The sequence below is a fragment of the Tasmannia lanceolata genome, unplaced genomic scaffold (assembly GCF_043159265.1).
Source record: "Tasmannia lanceolata isolate RefF3 unplaced genomic scaffold, GAP_Taslan_0.1 ptg000016l, whole genome shotgun sequence".
Classification (NCBI taxonomy): domain Eukaryota; kingdom Viridiplantae; phylum Streptophyta; class Magnoliopsida; order Canellales; family Winteraceae; genus Tasmannia; species Tasmannia lanceolata.
The window spans coordinates 16,357,552-16,380,703 of record NW_027518693.1 but is presented as its reverse complement, the minus strand read 5'-3'; the positions used below and the strand labels follow the sequence as shown (position 1 = coordinate 16,380,703).

Sequence of the window (23,152 nt, the reverse complement as noted above, 5' to 3'; positions counted from 1 at the left end):
TGTTCAATTAGCTTGATTTTGGGCTACTTTTCTAATAACAACCCATCTATATCTAGGCTTTTAATTGGATGATCATTTTAACACAAGGCCTATCTGCAACGAGCCCTACATTATGAGTGGTTGATCACCCTTATTTACAACTAGCATTTTGATCGATTAGAGTGGGATGATAATTTCTAAGTGACTTATATTGTGGCCCACTTTTCTAACACAATTTATCATCATCCTGCAGTGTGGGCCCGGTTCACAAGTGACATCATTAAAAAATATTTGAATTATTGGGGTGGCCATGTTGATTACGTGGCAATGGTATTAAATAGCTGAAAAAACAGTATATCTCATCTCAGAACTAGGTGGGTCCCCACTTTCGACAGGCCATCCCGAGAGGATAACATGTAATTAACCCGGACCATACGTCCCCCATTCTCAGGTCAGTGCCTAGGACAACCACAACTTTGTTTTTCTCTTTTAGTACAAGCACCTGTATGAATATGGCTTATAGTTTTTAACATGATAAAAACTTTTGGATAACACGGAGAAGGTGTTATAAAAAAAATAACAAAAAATAACACCTTCTCCGACACAGCTTAAGCTTTTAGAGAAGTTGGTAAGTTTTTAACATGGTATCAGAGCCAATAGTCTCGAATTCAAACCTCCCAGATAGTAAAAATCAACAAGCGATGGTCAGCCCAAAGTGGGACCACATGTGCCACGTGCTTGCCAAGTGGGCCACACTTGCAGGGCTAGATGTATCCATTTCAACTCGATGAACATAATATGTAACCAATGCTGTTTATATAGTCGCTTATGATTGAACAATCCTAACCATCCGATCATATGGCTTCGTTGAGTAAATGGCTTTTACATTGCATATGAGATGTTTGATCGAAGAACTTTCTTCAGTCTTGCACTCTGAAACTCACCAAATTCGGAGATATGTAGTCAATGTTTTATTTCACAGATCCTCCCATCAATGAGTGTGGAGGAGCTTTAAGACAGTCACATGAACGTAATGGAGGTTTGTGTTGAACTTTGAGACATATCGTGCAATCAATGCGGGGTTTTAGTGCATGTTCACCTTGACTTTTTAAAAAATTTCGAAAGTAGACGAATCTTTAAAGAAGTTGGCCGGTGTGGCTTCTTAGGTTCATTATCAGCCATTAAAAGCCTCTTCGGAGGAAAGCTGGGATTGAACCTATGACCTCTTGGTTGAGGAACAGAGGCTCTTACCAATTGAGCTAGTGGATGCTTCTAAAGGTCATTTGTATATGGGACATTCTCTCCCTCCCCCGAGGAGTGCATTTGTAATCTTCTTTGATTTAATTAATGAATTAATAGTATCTTTCTCAACAAAAAAAAAAAAAAAAGAGATAGATAGGGGTGTAAACAAGCTGAGCCGAGCTGACCTTGGGCCAGCTCGGCTCGGCTCGTTTAGCTCAACACCTGAGCTCGGGCTCGGCTCGGGCAGGCTCACGAGCCTTATCAAGCTCGTTAATGGCCAATTGGGCCCCAAAATCCTACATAGTTTGGGCTATTTTGAGCTTTTTTGGACTCCTGTACAATCAAATGATTCAAATTAAATAGTTACATAACATGTAAGGGATTTAGGGTTATATATATATATATATATATATATATATATATATATATATATATATATATATATATATATATATATATATCTATGAGGAAAGTGAAGCTACACCGCCCGTGTAGCTAACTTAGCTACACCGCCGGCTTAAAATACAATGGGCCCACATTGTTTTGGTGATCCAAACCATTCATTTGATAGGCCCTCACATAGATAGGGTGTCCACCAAAAATCAGCTCCATAGGATCATCCCAACCCTTCAAACTGTGGAGGCAAAAATGGACAAATTTGTGAAGGATTTTACACATTCATTTTTGCCTCCACAAATAGTAGGGTTGGGATGATCCTATGGAGCTGATTTTTGGTGGACACCCTATCTATGTGAGGGCCAATCAACTGAATGGTTTGGATCACCAAAACAATGTGGGCCCATTGTATTTTAAGCCGGCGGTGTAGCTAAGTTAGCTACACGGGCGGTGTAGCTTCACTTTTCTCTCTCTCTATATATATATATATATATATATATATATATATATATATATATATATATATGTGTGTGTGTGTGTGTGTGTGTATTTAAATATATTAAATTCTTAACAAGCCTTAACGAGCCGAGCTGCTAGCTCAGGCTCAGCTCGTTAAGGATTCAAGCCGAGCTCTTACCGAGCCGAGCTCGAGTGAGCTTCCGAGCCCGAGCCCAAACTGACACCCCTAGAGCTAGAGGCTCGACCCCGTTTGTTTGTTATTTTTTTGAAGAGATACATAGTGCATTCTTGCAATAATCAATCGTTATCAATGTATAGTTGGATACGTGGCCAAATAGGAAGTGCTGTTAGGAAGATCCCTGACTTGGTTTCCTCGCAGCTCAATAACTAGGGATTTGCTAGGGCCCATCACATAAGGTATTTAGTGGAGAATCTGTTGCATGAGAGAGCAGCCACATAGGCTTAGATTTTGTCTTATTCATTTAATTCATATTAGGTGGCTCTAAGAAGTGGCCCCCAGCAAATCCTCAATAATTAATATACATACTTCCAATTTTTTTCTTCTACATCAATTTATTGAGAGTGATACAGTGTTCGTGCGTGTAATCCTTGTCATAAAGCCGCGCTGCATGAAGAAGAAAAAGACAGAGACCACGTATTCAAGTGCACCAGCACAGGGCCAACCCCCATTAAAGCAAAGTTGGTTGGAAGGATACCATAAATTCCTTTCCAACTTTCAAGCTTTCAATATGGAGTAAATCAAAGATAGACCAGCATATGGCACCTATATTTTTTGCTATTATCTGAACTCATTTTTGTAGACTTACAAAGGGTAATTTCATTATTTTATCAATAAGATCGATATACATTTAAGTTCCAACCACTACCTTCCCCCCTCTCCCTCTATAAAAGCCCATGAGAAGCGTAGTAGATCCTGCAACAATTTGTACTCAGTTAGAAGCCAATCAGTGAGTAAGTGTCAAAGAGAAAGGATATGATGGCTAGCTCTAGAGTTGGATTGGTTGCATGCATAGTGGTTGGGTGCATGGTGCTAAGCGCCCAGTACGCAGAGGCCGCATTTTCGTGCGGCCTTGTGGTTACTAAGCTGTCCCCGTGCATTACTTACCTTCGGTCTGGTGCGGGCCTAACCAAACAATGCTGCGATGGGGTGCAGGGGCTCAATGCAGCTGCCAAGACCACTTCTGACCGCCAGACGGCTTGTGGGTGCCTCAAAACGACTGCAGCCGGGATCTCTGGGCTGCAGCCGGGGCTCGTTGGCGGTCTCCCAAGCCGATGCGGTGTCAGCATCCCTTACAAGATTAGCCCCACCACTGATTGCTCTAAGTAAGATCTAAGATCCTTTCCTTCCACCATTTTTTTCATCTCTATCTATGCATTCGATCTAAAGAGTGTTTAATAATGCGAGGAGGGCCATAATCAAGGCCAGTGTTTAAAAATTGGACTAAGAAAAGAACTCAGAAAGTTTTTACAAAAATGTAACCCCGTCGAATTAATGATTGATGTGGTCAACTTTTCACTAACTTGGGTGAGTCAAAGGAATTTTCGACTTGGATTCGAGGAGTCAAGCAGGTCCATAATCCATAATTAACTTGGAGAGTGATAAACAACAAGAGTACATGTAGGAATAAGACTGAGTTAAGGGCATGATTAAAAACTTAAATGGGAGAGTTGAACCTTAAAAAGAAATTAGTATATGAGATATTGACCGATGTAGATGGGTTATGCCCCAAAAGTCTTATATTATTAATTTCCTTTTTCTGTTTTGTTTTCATGATTTGCAGGGTGAAGTGAAGTGTGCTAGTGGGTGGAGTTTACTTGAGTAGGGTTTGAGGAATGTGAGAATAAATTGGGCGTTGGTCCTTCAATGAGAATGCCCTAGTTCTTTATGTTGCATGTTTTCAATATGCTTATGTGCTTATGTTCTGTTATGTAATATGTTATTAATAGTACTAGTTGCCTTGTCTCTATTGTTTCTTCTCTCTTTTCTTTCCTTTTCTCTCTGTTTTTTTCTGAATTCAATGATCCTGCCATCCACATGGAAAGCACTTGAACATCCAACTATCCAACCATAAGTTAAAGGCTTGATTTTATCAAAATTGCACTCATTGGATAATCCGGCCCGTTTGAATTGGCCATCAGTCCACATTCAATGGATACGAAGTCCGTCGATAATGGTTGGGCCATTTCATCTGTGCGACTTTGGAGCTATGGGCCATCCACGTTTGCTCGCATGATTTAGATGGAACAGACCCACTTGCACTAACTAAATGCAAAGCCCATTCCACCTAAAATATAGTGGTCAAAGCAAGAGAGATAAACTATATGATGCCCGACCGTCAAACAACAAGGGCGGAGAGAGAGAGAGAGAGAGAGAGAGAGAGAAAACTCCCGCCCTTGATTTCCGATCCAGCAAAAAGACAAAAAAGGGGGGCTTTTGCTGGATCAGAAATTAAGGGTGGAGGAGTTCTCTCTCTCCGCCCTTGTTGTTTGACGGTCGGGCACCATATAAAATCTCAGCAAGAGAACACTAAAAGGGAAAGATAATCCACCTTTAACTATTTTTCCTGCAATCCAAACAAGGCCTAAATCCAATACTTAGAAAAAGATAACATGAAATTACAGGAGTAGCTGAAACTTCTGTGTGTGTGTGCGCACGAGAGCGAGAGCGAGAGCGAGAGAGAGAGAGAGAGAGAGAGAGAGAGAGAGAGAGAGAGAGAGAGAGAGAGGAGAATGTGTGTTTGTGTGTGTGTGTGTGTGTGTGAGAGAGAGAGAGAGAGAGAGAGAGAGAGAGAGAGAGAGAGGGAGAGAGTTTGATGCAAATGAACTCTACATGTGTGTGTGTGTGTGTGTGTGTGAGAGAGAGAGAGAGAGATTGATGCAAATGAACTCTCCATGTGGGCTCATAAGGTGTGTGTGTGTGTGTGTGTGTGAGAGAGAGAGAGAGAGAGATGAACTCTTCATGCAGGCTCACAAGGAGGCTGTCTAAGGGAGAGAGAGCATTTGATGCAAATGAACTCTCCATGTGGGCTCATAAGGAGGGTGACACATGGCCATAGTTAATTGGATTGGCGTGGATCCCTCCCAGCCATAACACCAAATAATTCACATGTTTATTAGCTACTTGATCACTAGCTAATTGCTTTGTTAGATAACCATAATTTCAACTCAGGGAGAATCTTTGTTTTTTTAATTAATTAGGAACTTCGTTGGGTTGATTTTCAGACACTGATGAATCGTTTATGGACATTTTCCATTGCTCACATAATTTGAAAAGTAAAGAGATTCTTTCTTATACTAGTCTCGGTGAAAAGATCTGTTTAATATACATAATGGAAATATCACAAGTTACTGTAGAAATCGCAATCCCACGAGTAAAACCCCAAAATAGAAGTAGAAATTTAGAAAGATATGTACTATTCGAGGGTTAATCCACATGGGATGCTTAAGTGAAGTATTACCTGTGCTTAAGTAGAGTATTACCTGTGATTCTAATCAGATTAATTATAGTTGAAACATAATGGAAATAACACAAGTTACTGTAGAAATTGCAATCCCACAAGTAAAAGCCCAAAATAGAAGTAGAAATTTAGAATGTACTATTCGAGGGTTAATTCACATGGGATGCTTAAGTGGAGTATTACCCTGTAATTCTAATCGGATTGATTATCGTTGCTTTGATATAGGCGTTCTCATTGATTTTGCATGGCATTTTTTACTAAACTAATTTGTGGAGAGCTTGTTTGAAATCCTGAGTAATGGTATTATCTAGATCTATCTGATATGTAGATAAACAAGCTATGATAATCTTAAGTAGTTTAAGGCGTCATGTAAATCTATTCAAATGAGACACACACATATACTAAAAATGGTTGGATTGAGTAAGTCATCAGCCAACCTCCCCAAATCTGTTTATTCTGGAATCAGATTCTAGATTTGGAGTTTCTTGTTGATCTCTTCCCTGCTTTTTATCATTTTAGTTATCAAAGTTTTGTTTCCAATCCTGCATATGAGGAATGTGATACCAGCGATCAAATCGGATTGGGTTGGCCTAATGTAGCTCTTTGTAAAAATGCATTCACACGAGACACTTGATCTTAAACATTATGTATCAGGACAGTGAGGGGAGGGGATTATGTAAGAATGTAACTCCTACATTTTCTGAATTAATACATCTGGTGGGGGTCCTCCAAATCCCCAGAGAGAGAGAGAGAGAGAGAGAGAGGGACACTCGACCGTTATTGGGGAAGTCCTACGCCCATCGTACTTAAGCTAAAGTAAGGGTGTTGTAACTCTGACATCAACTTCAACAAAACAAGGTAGTTCGGTTGTGTAGCGATTCTATTCCAAAAAAAAAGGGGGGAGGAATCAAACCTTCTTGTTGTCAATGATCAAAAGACTCGATTCCAGTTAAAGTTTGAACCATTTTTAAAGTCTCCACCTTAGTTTGAGGTACGTAGGAACCTGCTTATAACACTGTAAAGCTAGTCATATGTCATCTGATAAATATTGGAAGACGTAAGGCACCAATCCTATCCCACCTATGATCAGTCTTTACTTCACAATTATGATTAATGTCATATTTATATGGTCAATGAAATTTTATGTAAAATATATTCTAGATATAATATTTAATCTAGAATTATGCAAAAGAAAACAACACATTCGTGAGCAAGATTAAAAAAATAAATAAAAAAAATGAAAAATGGCAAAATTCATAGATTTCAAATTCAAAATTATTGGAAAATCTACTTTAGAAAGGGTGATCAGTCAAAGCTTAAGGCAATTGACTTTCAAGAATGAGAATTCATTTTCACCTTGACTTAAACGTTGAATTTTAATATGAATTTTCTTCAGCCAATGATATCAACTCAATCATTCTTTAATAATTGCACAAACGTGACTTGTCTTTTTTCCCTTTTAACTGGTTTAAGAGCTTTTTGGGAACTGTATAACCCTTGACAGGTCTTTAAATAATAAACGACAAGATGAGTTAGTGCAATTATAAAAACATGGTTGTGCTGATCATTTCCCTTCTCCTCAAAACCGTTATAAGAATTATGTTAATGATTGAATGTGCATATAAAGAAGAATTAGAGCTATAGAAATGGAACTTCAAAATATTCAAAAATACCAGAACAAAATGAGAGGAAACTTCTCCTAAAATAACTTCTCAGGAGCTCTAATAATGATCCTAGTGCTGCGACAAATGGGAGGTGTAGTAGGAGGTTCGGATGGTAGGGCTTACCTAGAACTCCTCTAAGGTCTTTTTCAATCGGATCCTCAGACCGCTCTTTAAGAGAAATCTCATCCCTATTTTCATCGTTGAGGATGTCATCCTATTTTAAGAGTTTGACATTCCTATTAGCAAAATACATTTGATCGATAGGGAGATCAAAGTAATATCCTAATTTAATCTTAAAATATCTGATGAAGAAACACCTCAGTCCTAGTTCCTAACATATATTTGCTCACCTTTTCTTTACATGAACGTGACATCCTAAAACTCTTAGATATCTAAACTCAGTCTCTTTCCAATCCATATCTCATATGGGGTTTTCAGGTACAGATTTATTCAGGACCCTGTTGAGTATGTAAATTGCATTCTCTAAGGCAAAACCCCATAAGAACACAGTGTGAAGATCATCATTGAATGAACTATATCTAATAATGCCTGGTTTCTTCTTTAAGAAACTCTTTTTAGTTTTGGTGCATTGAGGGGAGCCCATTGAGATAATATTCCAAGTTATTTCGGATAATGATAATCTCTAAACTCATCCGATAGATATATATTATCTACGGAGTGAAGAGACATATATTCTTACTAGTTTCCTTTTTTACTTCATTCTTGAATTCTTGAAACTTTTAAATGATTCAAATTTATTTCATATTAAGTACACCTAGCCATATTTGGAATGATCATCCTTGAATGTAATGAAGTACACATAGCCTCCTCTCGCATCATAGTTCAAAGGACCGCACATCAATATTTACTAAATCCAATATATTTGTGACCTTAAACCTTTTTCCATCATGAGTAAGCAAGTCATTTTTTTCCCTTGTAGACATAGCTCATAAATCGGAAAGGATTCTACCACGAATGAACTCAGTAGACCATTCTTAACCAATCTATTGATACTATCTAAATTGATATCACATACTCTTAAGTGCCCCATCTATGTAGGATTTACTGAATCTATTCTCTTTTAAGAGTGAGCTTTCATGCTCGACATCGGCCACCAACACACAATCATTGTCAACACCCACTCGGACTTGAACCCTCTCACTTGAGAACCCTCCGCATTGGGTCCTCGCTATATCAATATTCTGCAATCGCCAGTGTCACCATTGCCGTTAGGGCACATGGCTGACCACAATTTCATTGCATCATCGTGTTACGAACCAAATCCCAAATCAGTTTGCAATGTGATTGATCTATAGAGGGAAGATCAGACTCACGACCCACTTTGAGGGAAGGGTCAGTCCTCTGTGCATAAACACAGTTTTTTGTTTGTTTTTTTTAATGATTGCAGAAACACAGTTTTGAGTTCGAAATTCATCATTAATTTGAATATGACTGCTTACATGTTATTTTTAAATAGAAAGCCCACTTGACCACTTCCTCTAAAACTCCTACCCAAGCCAATCTAGATAACTCTTATCTCTAAGACTTTCACCTGTACCAAACAACTAGAGAGCAAAATGTAAAAAACTACAAATACCTAAACTAATTTATGCTACCCCAAGCAGGGCTCATTTAGATATGCAACATTCCACCCGCCTTGAAATCAACACTGTCGTCCTCAAGGTTGGAGATTAAGCATTGAACGGTTGGTGAGAGATGAGATCATCTTGGGCGGGACTTTCCAAAATTATTTTCTCTTCTTTTTCTTTTTCTTTTTCCTTCTCTCTTTTTCTTCTTTTCCTCTTGTGATTAGTATTACAATGTCCAAAGATCTCCAGACATATCCTATCTAACTTCTCAGATATGCTATAGAATAGGTTTACAATGTCCTTTAAGAGCCTATATACATGTACTTCCATTTCCTTGAACACAAGAGTAAAATTTAAAGTTCATGATAAGTTCTCTTAAGATTATTGTAGCAACAATTATAGTGTTCTCAAGTAAATGGGGCCACCCATTCCATCAAATTGGTATCATACCCAAATTCCTAGAGAGTAGAGCATTGTCTTCTTCATTGTCTTACGGCATATGTAAATGAATTTTTTCCTCCACAACTTCCTCGTTTGAATGGGAAAAATTAAAATATCCGAAATATCCAAATCAAAGAGTAAATTGGACCTCAAGATTTATGGGATGTTGAAAATGGTTATGTAGAACATGCAAATGAACAAGCCTCTAATGTTTTTTATCCGACTCAAATGATTCTTTCAAGGAGTAGGGACAAGGACAAGGGATTATTTCTCATATTCAACACAATGGAGGAAAATAGTTTTGAGAACAGCTATTATTAAGAGCCTAAAATAGGTCTTAACTCTTAATCTAAGATGATAGTTGGACGTCTCATCTAATTAAAGATTGGCATATAAATTCTGGCTATAAATAATGATATATAATTGAGTGATATATCTTTGTCATGGTAGAGACGATAGGCAGATATGTGGGTGTATGTAACATGTATACACAATAAATATATTCATGTATAGGCCACCCAATGAATTGATTATTGTCAATTGACTTAGATTGTCTTATTTAGATAATCACATGATTCAAAAATCCGAGGGACTCATATTACCAAACAGCAAAATCCAATATATATCATAGTTGCAGGAAACTCCTAGGGTGGATGGGAAACTCATTTCCATGGAAATGCATTTCGGAAATGCTTCGAAAAAAAAAAAAAATTGGGTCTAGGTAAGCTGGGGAAATGCTTTTGAAACGTGAAACAAAAAATGGGGAAACATTTCCGAAGCACATGGAAAATAGGTGAGAAACATAATGTGTGAAATGCGTAAGTAACGAACGGGAAATGCACATGAAACGTATGTTAAACGTACATAAAACATTTTGAAGAAAATCACACCAAAAAAACTGTAGAATACACATTAAAAAGGAAAACAATAGTATATATAACAATAAAAATAGAAATAAGCAAAAAAAGTATGCTAAAAGTAAAATAGGTATAGAACATACATAAATCATCTATGTATACCTCTAATTTAAGTAACAATTTAAGTAAAAAATATGAAACAATTATAAATGCATGTATTTATGTGTAAAATCTCATAGTAATTTGAAACTAATAAATTTCAAATCAACAAAAACACATACTTAATATTTTCCTTGTTCATACGTGTTTCTCTCTTGACGTTTCTCTATATTTATGAAATATTTCTAGCGCAGTTCCTAAGACGTTTTTCAATGCATTTCTTTTATGATTTTTTTCAATGTAGACACAGGGACGGCCACGGAGTATGGGCGTAGTATGGTTGGAAGATTCTTTTTTTTTTTTTGGAATAAAGACAACGGAAGGGTAAAGGATTACCACGACTCTGGAATTTAATGTCAAAGAACAGGGCATCATATAGTGGTGTGAACAGGCTATAGATATCAGTACGAGGGGTGTTGTAATTAGCTATTATATGTGCAACTTCAAAGGGCAGTAGATATAATGTGAGGGCGTGCTGTAATTAGCAATTATAGGTACCACCTCATCAAATAGTAGCAACCAAGCGACACATTGCTACATCAGCCACCAAGTGCTGTACACTTTGCCACATGGCGGCCAAGTAGGCATGAAGGAGATTTGGGGACCACTATCCAGAGGACATGTGTCATCTAGAGGATGCCATGATGAATGGGGAAGACCACTTTGAAGAGATAGAAGCATGCCATTTGTCATTCGATTGGAGGTTTAGAGGAATGGGACCGCATTGGGAAAGGGGACCACAATATTGAGTGCCTCAATTAACGCCAAGTGGCGTGCCACATCAGCCAGACAGCTGGCTTTGAGCTGGCACAAGCTGGCGGCACCTTCTTGAAGGCTTCCCTCTCTCTATAAATAGAGGTGAGGCCCCTTTTCGAAATCAGTTCTTGGAGTGGAGAAAAATGAGAGGGAAAGAGAGAACTCTCTTGGTTCATGAAGCTTGAGAGAAGCTAAGGGAGAAGACTCGATTGGAGGTTGAATTGAAGCCCCTTGGGGAATAAGGTTATTCCTTTTCTTCTCCTTTTCAGTAGTGTAATTCGCTGAAACGAGTAGGATCTTCCATTTATCTATTCGTTTCTTTTGTATAGAGTAATTCATCTTCATCTCTTCTTCTTATATCTGCTAGTTCAGTTACTGTAATTCCTTTAATCATTACAAGATAGTGTTGTCTCTTTTTATCCAAATGTGTTCCTTTGTTTTCATCAACCTCTGCAACAAACGATTCTTTCACTGTTGAAGTTCTTAACTGGTAGCATCGGATAAACTATCACGAGAATTAATACATGTGCGCTTTGTTTGGCGGGTTGCTGATTTACTAGCCGATTTGTTGCTGACCGTTAGATCCAGAATAGCCAAGCCATTTCCAGCATCTTCGTCATTGTTTTCTTGAAACTCGGTCCAATTCCAAGGCAGTGGCGAATTTACAGTAAAAATCTATCTGAACCCATCATCAGTCTTAAAATTAGCTGCATAGGTGATGATTCATATATACTGTTAATTTTAGAGTTGGTTCTACAGAGTTCTCTTGAAAGTCCATCTCAAATTCCCTTGCAGTCATAATTAAAAAAGGGTGGCCCAGTGCACGAGGCTCCCTCCATTGCGGGGTCTGGAGAGGGCTAAACTCGCGCCTTGCAGTCATATTATTCAGAATTTTATTCCATCTGGACTGTTTTTGAATTTGGAAATTGAACGAATCTCTCTCTATAAACTCTCATGTTTGTCTTGAAATACAAGAACCTATTGATCACAGTTCAACCCAAGATTGGCAGAGCAGGGAGTGAAGGCTCCCGGCGTGGTGGGAAGCGGGAAGGGTCGGGGGGAAGCGCGACAAGTTTTCCATTTTTGTGATTATCATAAAATTAAAACGATGGGAAGCGTCGGGGAAGCGCGTTCCCATTTTGGTGAAGCGCGATTCCCATTTTGGGGAGGCGTGATTCACATTTTGGGGAAGCGTGATTCCCTCTTTTTGGCGAAGCGTCGAGAGTCCCAATTCGGAATCGCGATTCCCCGATGCAGGGGAAGATTCCTGCTTTCTTGGTTCGACCTTACTATTAAATCTGATTATCAACTGCTCTTGCTTATTTTATTTTTTTCAAGAACACCTATGCCTTTGTTTGAACAACATCATAAGTATTATTAATGAGGAAAGGAGGAGTCTCATCTTTGGGTGAGAGTTCGCCGGGGCATTGGCTGTCGGAGAACTATTTCAGATTTTGAGAGGTAACGATTTGGAGAGACATTATGCGCTCTTGCCAATTGTTTTAAGCCCGGCATCAGATATAGAGTTTATTCGGGTGACAGAATCTGATTCCGGCTTGATAAGTAGTGTTCATATCGTTCTCTCAAAGAATTTTCCTAGATTTGTTTGTTATTGCGACACGTAAGGAAGGGATGGTGAAGGATAATTTGATTAGAAGGGATGGGACAGTGGTTGGGAGGAGTTCAGGAGGAATTTCTTTAATAGAGAGTTGACTTCCATTGACGGGCTATTGGAAATGCTTGAAGAGGGATACATTAAGCAGGGTGGGGAAGATAAAAGGGTTTGGATTTGGGATGCATCTGGTGACTTCTCCGCCAAGTCTTTCTATCATCATCTAGTGGCTTGCCCTATGTCTTCCAAGGTTGCTAGAGTGTGGTCAATTCAAGCTCCGCCAAGAGTGTGCACCTTTGGTTGGGCGGCGCTTCTTGAGAGGATCCAGAAAGTGGATTTTCTTCGAAAGAGGAAATTTCTCATCATTAACCACTCCCCTCTATGCATTGAGATGAGGGAATCAGTATATTATCTCCTTATGCACTACAACCTTGCCAGGGAGATTTAGGGAAAGGTCTTGCAAAGATTTGGTATTGCATGGGTTTACCCTGCTCATCTTATTGACCTCCTCCTGGGTTGGGCGGCAGTCCCATGGAAGAAAAAAGGGAAAATCCTAAGGTGTGTGTTTTTTAGTAACCATTTGGGTTCTTTGGAAATAAAGAAATGCAAGAGTATTCGACTGGATATCAAGAAGCTCATCTTTCCTTTTTATTAAAGCAATCGCCCTGACGATCTCTTGGGTTAAGCATCTCCCTAGCTTCAAATTTATATCTGCCTACGACTTATGGGAAAGATGGAAAGGTATAGGCCTCAACTCGGAAATTCAACAAAAAGTTGTGGAAGAATGGATGCCTCCTCTCAGGGATTCATGAAGCTCAACTTTGACGGTTCACGCTTAGGGAATCCCGGACCCACTGGCATAGGAGGTCTCCTGAGAAACGAGCTTGGGGAGGTAATATGCGCCTCTGTCGGTCCCATTGGCGTGGCGGATGCCACTGAGGTAGAGGTGTGCACAGCTCACCAAGGAATAAAGTTGGTAGCTAGAGATTGTTTGGATAATGTGATGGTCGAAGGGGACTCCTTGAATGTTATCCATTGGCTCGAGGGCTCTCAAAAACCACCTTGGAGGTTTGATAGGTTTTTTTATGAGATCTTCAACTGGTCTGGCTCTTTCTCTATGGTTTTTCACCACGTGCATCGCTCTGCAAATAAGGAGCCGGATAGTCTAGCTGGAGAAGGAGTCTCTAAGGATTCTCTGGCATTGTTTGACTCTCTTCCGCCTTAACATTCTGTTGTTTTGTTGTTTGTTTTAGCCTTTCTTTCTTTTTATTTTCCTTGTATTGACCATCTCGGTTTTTTCCTTCGCAATAAAAGTTGGCTACCATTCAAAATGCTCCTATTAATAAGAACCATGAATGTGAATTTTTTGTGGGCCATGATTAGACAATGATTTTATCCATGCCTAATGGCCAATATACAATATTGTATGGTAGATGGACTGTTCTAGTCAATTTCTCTAAGAAGGTGCTCGAGGTTAAAAATATTGTGTTGATGAACAATAATATAATTGAAGAAATTCTAAATTACAAATCATTTAATGAATATTTAATATTAAGAGTTTGGAAAGAATTGAATTTTTAGATCACTAACAGCCGAGGAATATTAGCTAGAACCTTTTTTTAATGGTCAAAAATTTCATTAAAGTAAAGGAAAGATCGAGGAAGTCAGACCATGATAAGTACAATAGGATCCACACGAACAAAAGTAAGAACAGAGACAGAAAAAGAAACAATTAATGATGAAGATAATCGAACATCTCGAGACCCAACTTATTAACACCCTCCCTTGCTAGTCTATACGTCGCAGAGTTGGCGGATCTTCGGATATGCTTGAAGACAATCAAGGATCCACCCACTATATTCTGAATCTCATCAAAATGTGGTGCAAATCTCCAAGGCGGGGCAAGGGAACAACTAAGCCATCGAATGACATCAAGGGAATCTCCCTCAACTATAACTCGGTCCAAGGAATCTTTGTCCAAGTATTTTAATTCCTGATGAGCTGCTTGAACCTCCGCCTCACTTGCATCTGATACCCCTATTGGCTCTGTTGTTAAAATCTTACGATTTACGATTTGAATCTCGATTCCTGGGTTGAACTGTTCAAATCAGACGAAAAATCTTTTTTCGTAAAAATTTTACTATTCGACTTTGGATAGTGCAATTTTTATAATTTTTACGATTATGTCTGTTTTGGATTTTGAGAATCGATTGGGATTTCAAAATGAAAATCATTTCAAAATGCTTTATTTACTGCTGACATCTCTTTGTATGATGATTATTATAGTTTGAGTATGTGCTTTGTTTACTGTTGTGATAAATTATATAATTATTTATGGGAAAGGTGTGCGTACTCGGTCGAGTAGATAAGCTTATCTACTCGGTCGGGTTAAAAACAGTGGGGGCCCACATTTTTGGGGTGATCCAAACCATTCATTTGAAAGGCCCTTACCTAGATAGGGTGTCCACAAAAAATCAGCCCCATAGGATCATCCTAACCCATCCAACAATGGAGCGGAAAATGGGCAGATTTGCGGACAAGCTGTGTTTGTCCATTTTTCCTCATTTTTCCATCCACTGTTGCATGGGTTAGGATGATCCTATGAGGCTGATTTTTTGTGGACACCCTATCTAGATAAGGGCCTTTCAAATGAATGGTTTGGATCACCCCAACAAAGTGGGCCCCCACTGTTTTTAACCCGACCGAGTAGATAAGCTTATCTACTCGACCGAGTACGCACACCTTTCCCATTATTTATTATATGATGAATATAGGTTGTGCTTTGTTTAGTAATTTATTGTGCGCTGAATATGGTTTGTGCTTCGGATTACTAATCATGGAATTTTATATTTAATTTAATAGTTTCAAATGGAAAATAGATAATTACTCATTTTATTCTTATTTTTTGCCTCTTATAATTTTGTAATATTTTTTCTCATTTTTATATAAAAATCTGAAAAAAATCTTACAATTTACGATCCGATTTACGATTCGAACCCTGTTACGATTTACGATTCGATTCAGATTTTCAGAACCTTGCCTATTGGACCCCATAAAGGCCCAAATGACCTCACCTTCTACATCCCTTAGAACACTTCCATTGCTTGTCGGTCTCGATCCATCGAAGTTGAGATTTAGAAAACTAGGAGCGGGGGCAATCCAATCTTGCACAACCACAGGACGAAGCTCCACATTGAAACAGATCTCTCTCCATCCGTTGCAAAGATCAAAGGCAAATATAAACTTAAAGCACGGAAGGATTCTCACCCAAGAAATGGTAATAGTAATCACTTTCACATCCAGGAAAGAAGAGAAACGTTCCACAAAATCTTGCCTTTTTTCTTCCAATGAACCTCTAACCAACTTTCCAAAAGATCCGAAAGGGAAGAGGGGGAAACCCAACATATCCCAAACCGAGGATACAGCTCCATACCTCCCTGGATAAAGAGCAATGGAGGAAGATATGGTCAACTGATCTCCCCCCCCCCCCCCCCCCCCCCGTTATACAAAGGGCACACTGGTCAACTATTAGCATCTCCTGCTTTCGCAGGAAATCTACTTTCTAAATCCGTCCAAGAATAGCGGCCCAGCCAAAGGTAGATAATCTGAGAGGGGCAAGGATCGTACATACTCTAGGTACTCTGGAGAGCATGCAAGGCACAAGATGATGATAGAAAGATTTGACAGTGAAAACCCTAATTGAATCCCAGATCCAAACCCTTTTATCCACTCCTGACTGCTTGACATAGCACCCTTCCAACAATTCAAGAAGAAGTTTAGGTAGGACCTACAAGTTAGAAAACCCTATCAGATCCTAATCATACTACTTCTCTTAGAGTCATTATCCCAACAAATTGGTGAAGCTCACCATGCCAAAAGAGGAATAGGGATTTCAAGAAGTGAATCGAGGAGGCAATAAATTTGGGCTGCTTAAGGCAAATCTTTATTTATCTTCTTTATTAATATGAATATTCATGTGGTGAAGATCCAAAATTCTAGTTCTGTTATTATTTGAGAAGTGATATATCCCCCCCTTTTAATTACTTGGGACACCAAGCAGCAGTGCACGTGGCAATCAGCCCCATTGAATCCTTTTGACCTGAAGTACATCAGCCCCTTTGCAGTCATTGATACACTGCTGCTGGGTGTCCCAAGTAATCAAAAGGGGCGAATATATCACTTTCCTGTTATTTTAAATCATACAAACTTCAGAAAAATCTAAAATTGATTGTGTAAAGCCGTACACATATCAATATCATTTAGCCCATACATAACAGATGTGCATTCTTCTTCTGCAAAAGCATTCCTTTTGTTGGTTATCAAAATCTTTAGTTTCAAAATAAAAAACAACTAACAGCTCATAGAAACTCTTCAATAGGGAGTTATGGTGTGTCCAACCATAAATTTACGCATTTCTACCAATGTCACTTGGCTTAATTGATAAATGCAATTTGTTCAATCAAGTAATTAATGGTCAACTCACACCCAAAATCTTGTTTGTGTCCAACTCCGTTTCGAGTTCTAAGACTTGAGTTAAAAGACATAAACCAGTGAACTGGTCAGTCTTATGACTAGAAGGGCAAAGAGTTAATAGTTAGCTTATTGTTATGTTGGCAACAGTGAAATCAAAAGGTGAAAAAAGCATTTTGAGAAGGTTTGGCTCCAAAAGGAGAGAGAAACATTACTTGTAGTACAATTATCAACTTCCCTACAAAATTCAGACACGTCTGAAATTCTCACAGAAGCACACTTTCTCTTTCAGTAAAATTAAGGAATGATTCACAAATTTTGTAACTTATGTAGTTTAAATATGCCTAAAAGGAAATACCATTGTGAATGGGACTACTTCCTCCCTCTGCTAAGCCTCTGTAGATGGTAGTTGATGCTACCCCAAGGTTTTCTGCTTTTGCCACTCTGCATAAGCAATCACAAATGACAGTTTCATTTCATCCACCCTACAGAATATAAACAAAACAAAGAGCAATTTTCTAAAAAAATAAATAAACAAAAAAAAAAACAATTTGCTATCAAAGGAATGATCCAAAGCATCACACCCATCCTGCCATACACTTAACCATCTGATCAAAAGAGCAAATGTGGAGCCACAAAAAACGTAGGCAATAGCCCATATTTCTCTTAATATAATCTGAAAAATGGTCAGTGGAGAACAGAGAAGATATATATCCTAAATTGAATAATATAAAATTGGCTAATAATTATAATCATAGTCGCTGAAAGAGTAGAAGAGAAAAAAAAAAGAACCTGAGCATCCACACAAGCACTCAAGCGTTCCTTCTGACGCATGCACTTCTCATCGTCGTTCTTATTGAGAGACAAACAATTAAGAAATGATATCATCTCTTGCATGCACGGTTTCTGAATAGTGCCAAACTTCTTTGAATTTATATACAATGACCCTGTCTTCCTGCCCATATTGCTAGTTCAACCTACAAAATTAAGGGTTATAGTGTTTCCCTTAATCAGTATCCAGATCATAAATTCCTTCCAGCCCAACATAATTTAGATTGGTTAAATGATGAATTATTTTTTTTTCCTTTTCTTTTTGAAAGCTAAGGTTTATTAATAAAAAATGATGAAAACATAATTATAAGGTGAAAAAATAAATCTGTACAGGTTCTTGCTTCATATTTCTGATGAAGTTCGAAAACCTACCCATTCTGGGAACATATGGCCAAGGATTTAAATGTCGGCTTCAATACCAGTTTCGGCCACCACCGAAACCGAAAGATTCCGGTTTTGGGGGAAATTTCGGCCGAAATATTTCGGTTTCAGTAGAAATTTCTTCCGAAATCAAGTAAAACCATGAAAAAAAATTCGGTTTTTTTTTTAATTTTCAACCAATGTATAAAATTCTAGTAGAATAGAATTTTAGGTAATTCCACTGGAAATTTCAATAATTTTGGTGGAAATCTTTAAATTTCGGTAGAAATTTTGTAAATAAGGGCGAAAAATAAAATTTCTGCAAAATTCTGTATTTTTTCGATTCAAAGTGCTATTGGGTTTCGGCCCAACATATAGCCATGAGCAGGAGTTGAAAAAACAGTAGATAAAATTTCAAATCCTACAGCATACAAATAACACCTAGATAAATACACAACACCAAAACATACAAATAATCCTCTAATAACATAAATTGGCCACTGGTGATAAAACTTCAAAACTAGCACTTCCAAAACCATTTAGATCAAGATTTCAGTTTTAACATATAGCCCGAAAGCACATGAATGCAAACCAAGCACACTACTAAATCCCTACGGATTTAACATATAGATCGAGACTGAAAACCATTGAATGGAATTGAAGTCTATATTATATATGATTTGATAAAATAACGAAAAAAATAAACATATCATGAATGACAGGCTCCTACCGGAGGGGAAAAACCACTGTACTTTGTGACCTTTAGATGATCCTTTCAAATCAGAACAGAGAGGGTTAGGGTTTGGGAGAAAGAGATGGGATATTTAGGGTTTACGCCCCTCACGATGGCAAACTTGTAATTCAGGATTAACGGATGGGTAAAATTAGAAAAATATCATAATTTTGTTTTAAAAGACGCTTTCATTTTTGCGTCGAAAGAAGCAGAGCCTTAAGGAAATTCGTTTAAGGAAAAACTTTTCTTTTCACAATTTAGAGGGAAATAATATGATTATGGTTAATTTAGAGGGATATATCATCATAAAATAAAGCTCTCTCTAGGTAAAAATGGAATAGGATTCATCTGGTTATCCTTTTTCATGTGTAAATAAAGTAGGTAATTTTCAAAATATTTTTCCTTTCCAAACTTTTCCAAAAAATTCCGACAATCCAAACAAGGCCTCGTGGGGCAACTTGTTAATGATAAAAACATCCATCTACGAGGCATCAATCTCTCACTATGGATAGGCTAAGCCCTATAGCTATCTTCCAGAGGATCCTAGCCCCCATTTCATGGAGACTTCTTTACTGAAGGTGAAACATATCATATGTAAATTTACCTAAATTAAGTGTGACTATTTAGAATGAAAAATGCGCCCCTTTTCATTACTTGGGACACCCAGCTAGATTGTATCTATGACTGCAAAGGGGCTGATGTACTTCACATTTGAAGGAATGAAGCGACCTGATTGCCACGTACAATGCAGCTGGGTGTCCCAGGTGATGAAAAGGGGTGCATTTACCATTTCCCTTTAGATATGGTCAACCTATGTTATTTAGCTATGAATTAGGTATATTGGAGGTTTTTATATGGTGAAACCGGTATAATCCAGTATTTTTGAAAAAGTACTGTAAGGCCCACATATTAGGATGATCCAAACCATACATTTGACGGGCCACAATGTAATTAGGATGTGCCCTAAAAAACATTTCCATAGGATGACCCTAGCCCTCGGATCGATAAAGATTTGCATAATACGCAGTTCCTCTATAGATCTGAGGGCTAGGATCATCCTACGGAAATGATTTTTGGGGAACAACCTAATAACACTATGGCCCATCAGATGGACGGTTTTGGATCATCCTATTATTTGGTCCGTACAATACTATTTCAAAAAATTGGACTATATGTGCTTACACCATATAAAACCTCAAACTACTGTATTAAGTTATGTTATTGGAAAGCGTCGTTTAAAAAGGTGTTTAAAACGAAATTATGATATTTTTCAAATTTTACCCATCCGTTAATCCTGAATTACAAGTTTGCCATCGTGAAGGGTGTAAACCCTAATTATCCCATCTCTTTCTCCCAAACCCTAACCCTCTTTGTTCTGATTTGAAATGATCATCTAAAGGTCACAAAGTGCAGTGGTTTTTCCCCTCCGGTACGAGCCTGTTATTCATTATATGTTTATTTTTTTCATTATTTTATCAAATCATATATAATATAGACTTCAATTCCATTCAATGGTTTTCAGTCTCGACCTATATGTTAAATCCGTGTGCTTGGTTTGCATTTATGTGCTTTCGGGCTATATGTTAAAACTGAAATCTTGATCTAAAGGGTTTTGGAAGTGCTAGTTTTGAAGTTTTATCACCAGTGGCCAATTTATGTTAATAGGGGATTATTTGTATGTTTTGGTGTTGTGTATTTATCTAGGTGTTATTTGTATGCTGTAGGATTTGAAATTTTATCTACTGTTTTTTCAACTCCTACTCATGGTTGTATGTTGGACCGAAACCCAGTAGCACTTTGAATTGAAAACATACAGGATTTTGCAGAAATTTCTTTTTTCACCCTTATTTACAAAATTTCTACCAAAATTTAAAGATTTCCACCAAAATTACTGAAATTTCCAGTGGAATTACTGAAATTTCTACTTGAATTTTATACATTTCGGTTGAAATTTTAAAAAAAAAAAACCAAAATTTTTATCATGGTTTTACTTGATTTCGGAAGAAATTTCCACTGAAACCCTAACGATGGCAAACCCTAACTATATGTGCTTTCATCCTTGGAGTGGACATTTGTGAAACAAAAGCTTTCAAAAGGACGATAAGAGACTGCTGAAAACAGAGAATTGATTTATATGAAGGTGATAAAAAAAGATTAAGGAGAAGTAAAGGAGTTACTTGGTCAAACTACAAATAATCTAAAATCAAAGTTCAGATATTCCACATTTATCACCCATTTGTGACAGCATCTAAAAACCCAAGAAAGACTAAGGTAATAAATTTAAAGTAAGTTGTTCAACTGAAAATTATGCAATTAAAAATTGTCAGATCAGATCTTCAGATATGGGTACTGTTGAATCTAAGAACCCAGTATCAGATGATAAAACTATATAAGCCTAAAATCTGGATCCCACAAATATCTCCAGCTAATAAAAGACAATGGAATCAACATACTCATCGACAGAACAGCAAAAGACTGAGATGCAAAAAACCCTAACCCTAACCCTAATCTGAGCGCCATAGATTTTACCGAGTTTAAGAATGAGTAGGAAAAATAAGAGAAAAAGGGAGAAGCATAAATGCAAAGAACGTACCGATGATAAATTCTTCAGCAGCAAAGAATGCGAGGGAGGAAGGAGACTGAAATGCCAAGAGTTAATGAGTCATTATCCCTCTCTCTTAATTTCTTAAACGAGAAAGGGAATGAGAAGACAGGATGAAAAGTGCGTTTGGATTGTCGGAAATAGACGCTGGAATCGGGACCCGATTCCAACTCTCCCGATTCCAACTCTCCCGATTCCGACGTTTGGTTTAAAAAAAGAGTGGGATCCAACTTCCAAGGGGCTGAAAATTGAAATTGATACCGAGGAGGAATTAGCTGGGGAAATGCCGGAATCTGTTTGCCGCCCCAAGAGATGGTATTCTGATTCCGATCCGGTTGGAATGGAAATTTTATTAGAATTTGTTTTGAAGAAATTTTTTTGGGAAATGATATCACCAGTACTGTATTTTGATGAATTCATTCCTCACCATAGGATGATCCAAACCGTCCATTAGATGGGCCACAGCCTAAATATGTTGTGCCCCAAAAATCATTTCCATAGGTTGATCCTAACCCTCGAATATTCTGAATTAAGAGAGAATCAAAATAGAATATCAATTCCAATTCATAATTCATACACAAAAAATCCAGAAAGAAGTATTTCTATCTTCTCATATTATCTATGGATAGGTGACGACATCATCTCTTGCAAGCATGGTTTCTTTAACAGTGCCAAACTTCTTCGAATTTATATACAATGACCCTGCCTTCCTCCCCATACCGCTTGTTCAACCTACAAAATTAAGGGTTATAGTGTTTCCCTTAATCAGTACAAAATAATCCAGATCATAAATTCCTTCCAGCCCAACATAATCCAGATAGCTAAAATGAAGAATTTCTTCTTTTTTCTTTTTTTTGAAAGCTAAGGTTTATTAATAAAAATGATGAAAACATAATTATAAGGTGAAAAAATAAATATGTACATGTTCTTGCTTCATATTTCTGATGAAGTTCGAAAAGCTACCCATTCTGGAAACATATGGCCAAGGATTTAAATGTTAGCTTCAGTACCGGTTTTGGCGACCACTGAAACCGAAATATTTTGGTTTTGGGGGAAATTTCGGCCGAAATATTTCGGTTTCAGTGGAAATTTCTTTCGAAAACAAGTAAAACCATGATAAAAGTTTCGTTTTTTTTTTATTTCAACTGAAATGTATAAAATTCCAATAGAAATTTTGGTAATTCCACTGGAAATTTCAGTAATTCTGGTAGAAATCTTTAAAGTTCGGTAGAAATTTTGTAAATAAGGGTGAAAAATGAAATTTCTGCAAAATCCTTTATTTTTTCGATTCAATGTGCTATTGGGTTTCGGCCCAACATACAGCCATAAGCAGGAGTTGAAAAAACAGTAGATAAAATTTCAAATCCTACAGCATACAAATAAGACCTAGATAAATACACAACACCAAAACATACAAATAATCTTCGAATAACATAAATTGGCCACTAGTGATAAAACTTCAAAACTAGCACTTCCAAAACCCTTTAGATCAAGATTTCAGTTTTAACATATAGCCCGAAAGC

At 37.7% G+C, this 23,152-nt stretch overlaps 2 protein-coding genes and 1 pseudogene across 3 annotated transcripts; 2 read left to right on the top strand and 1 right to left on the bottom strand.

Moving 5' to 3' along the window:
* Window positions 1-2,805: 2,805 nt before the first annotated feature.
* Window positions 2,806-21,777, bottom strand: LOC143848317 (uncharacterized). Of its 2 annotated transcripts, XM_077357227.1 has the most exons (4): window positions 21,621-21,777; window positions 17,896-18,080; window positions 17,462-17,547; window positions 2,806-3,010 (listed from the first exon to the last, which is right to left on the bottom strand). In XM_077357227.1, the coding sequence occupies exons 2-3, from the start codon at window positions 18,064-18,066 to the stop codon at window positions 17,476-17,478; spliced, it is 243 nt and encodes an 80-aa protein (XP_077213342.1). In that variant the 5' UTR covers window positions 18,067-18,080; window positions 21,621-21,777; the 3' UTR covers window positions 2,806-3,010; window positions 17,462-17,475. The 2 variants fall into 2 exon arrangements, with proteins under 2 accessions (XP_077213342.1, XP_077213341.1); XM_077357226.1 differs by lacking the exon at window positions 2,806-3,010 and having other exon boundaries at window positions 17,254-17,547.
* LOC143847936 (non-specific lipid-transfer protein 1 pseudogene) lies at window positions 3,074-3,888 on the top strand (annotated as a pseudogene).
* LOC143847935 (uncharacterized) lies at window positions 13,358-13,858 on the top strand. The gene has a single exon (XM_077356711.1). It carries the CDS (start codon window positions 13,358-13,360, stop codon window positions 13,856-13,858), a length of 501 nt encoding a protein of 166 aa, XP_077212826.1.
* Window positions 21,778-23,152: the final 1,375 nt, after the last annotated feature.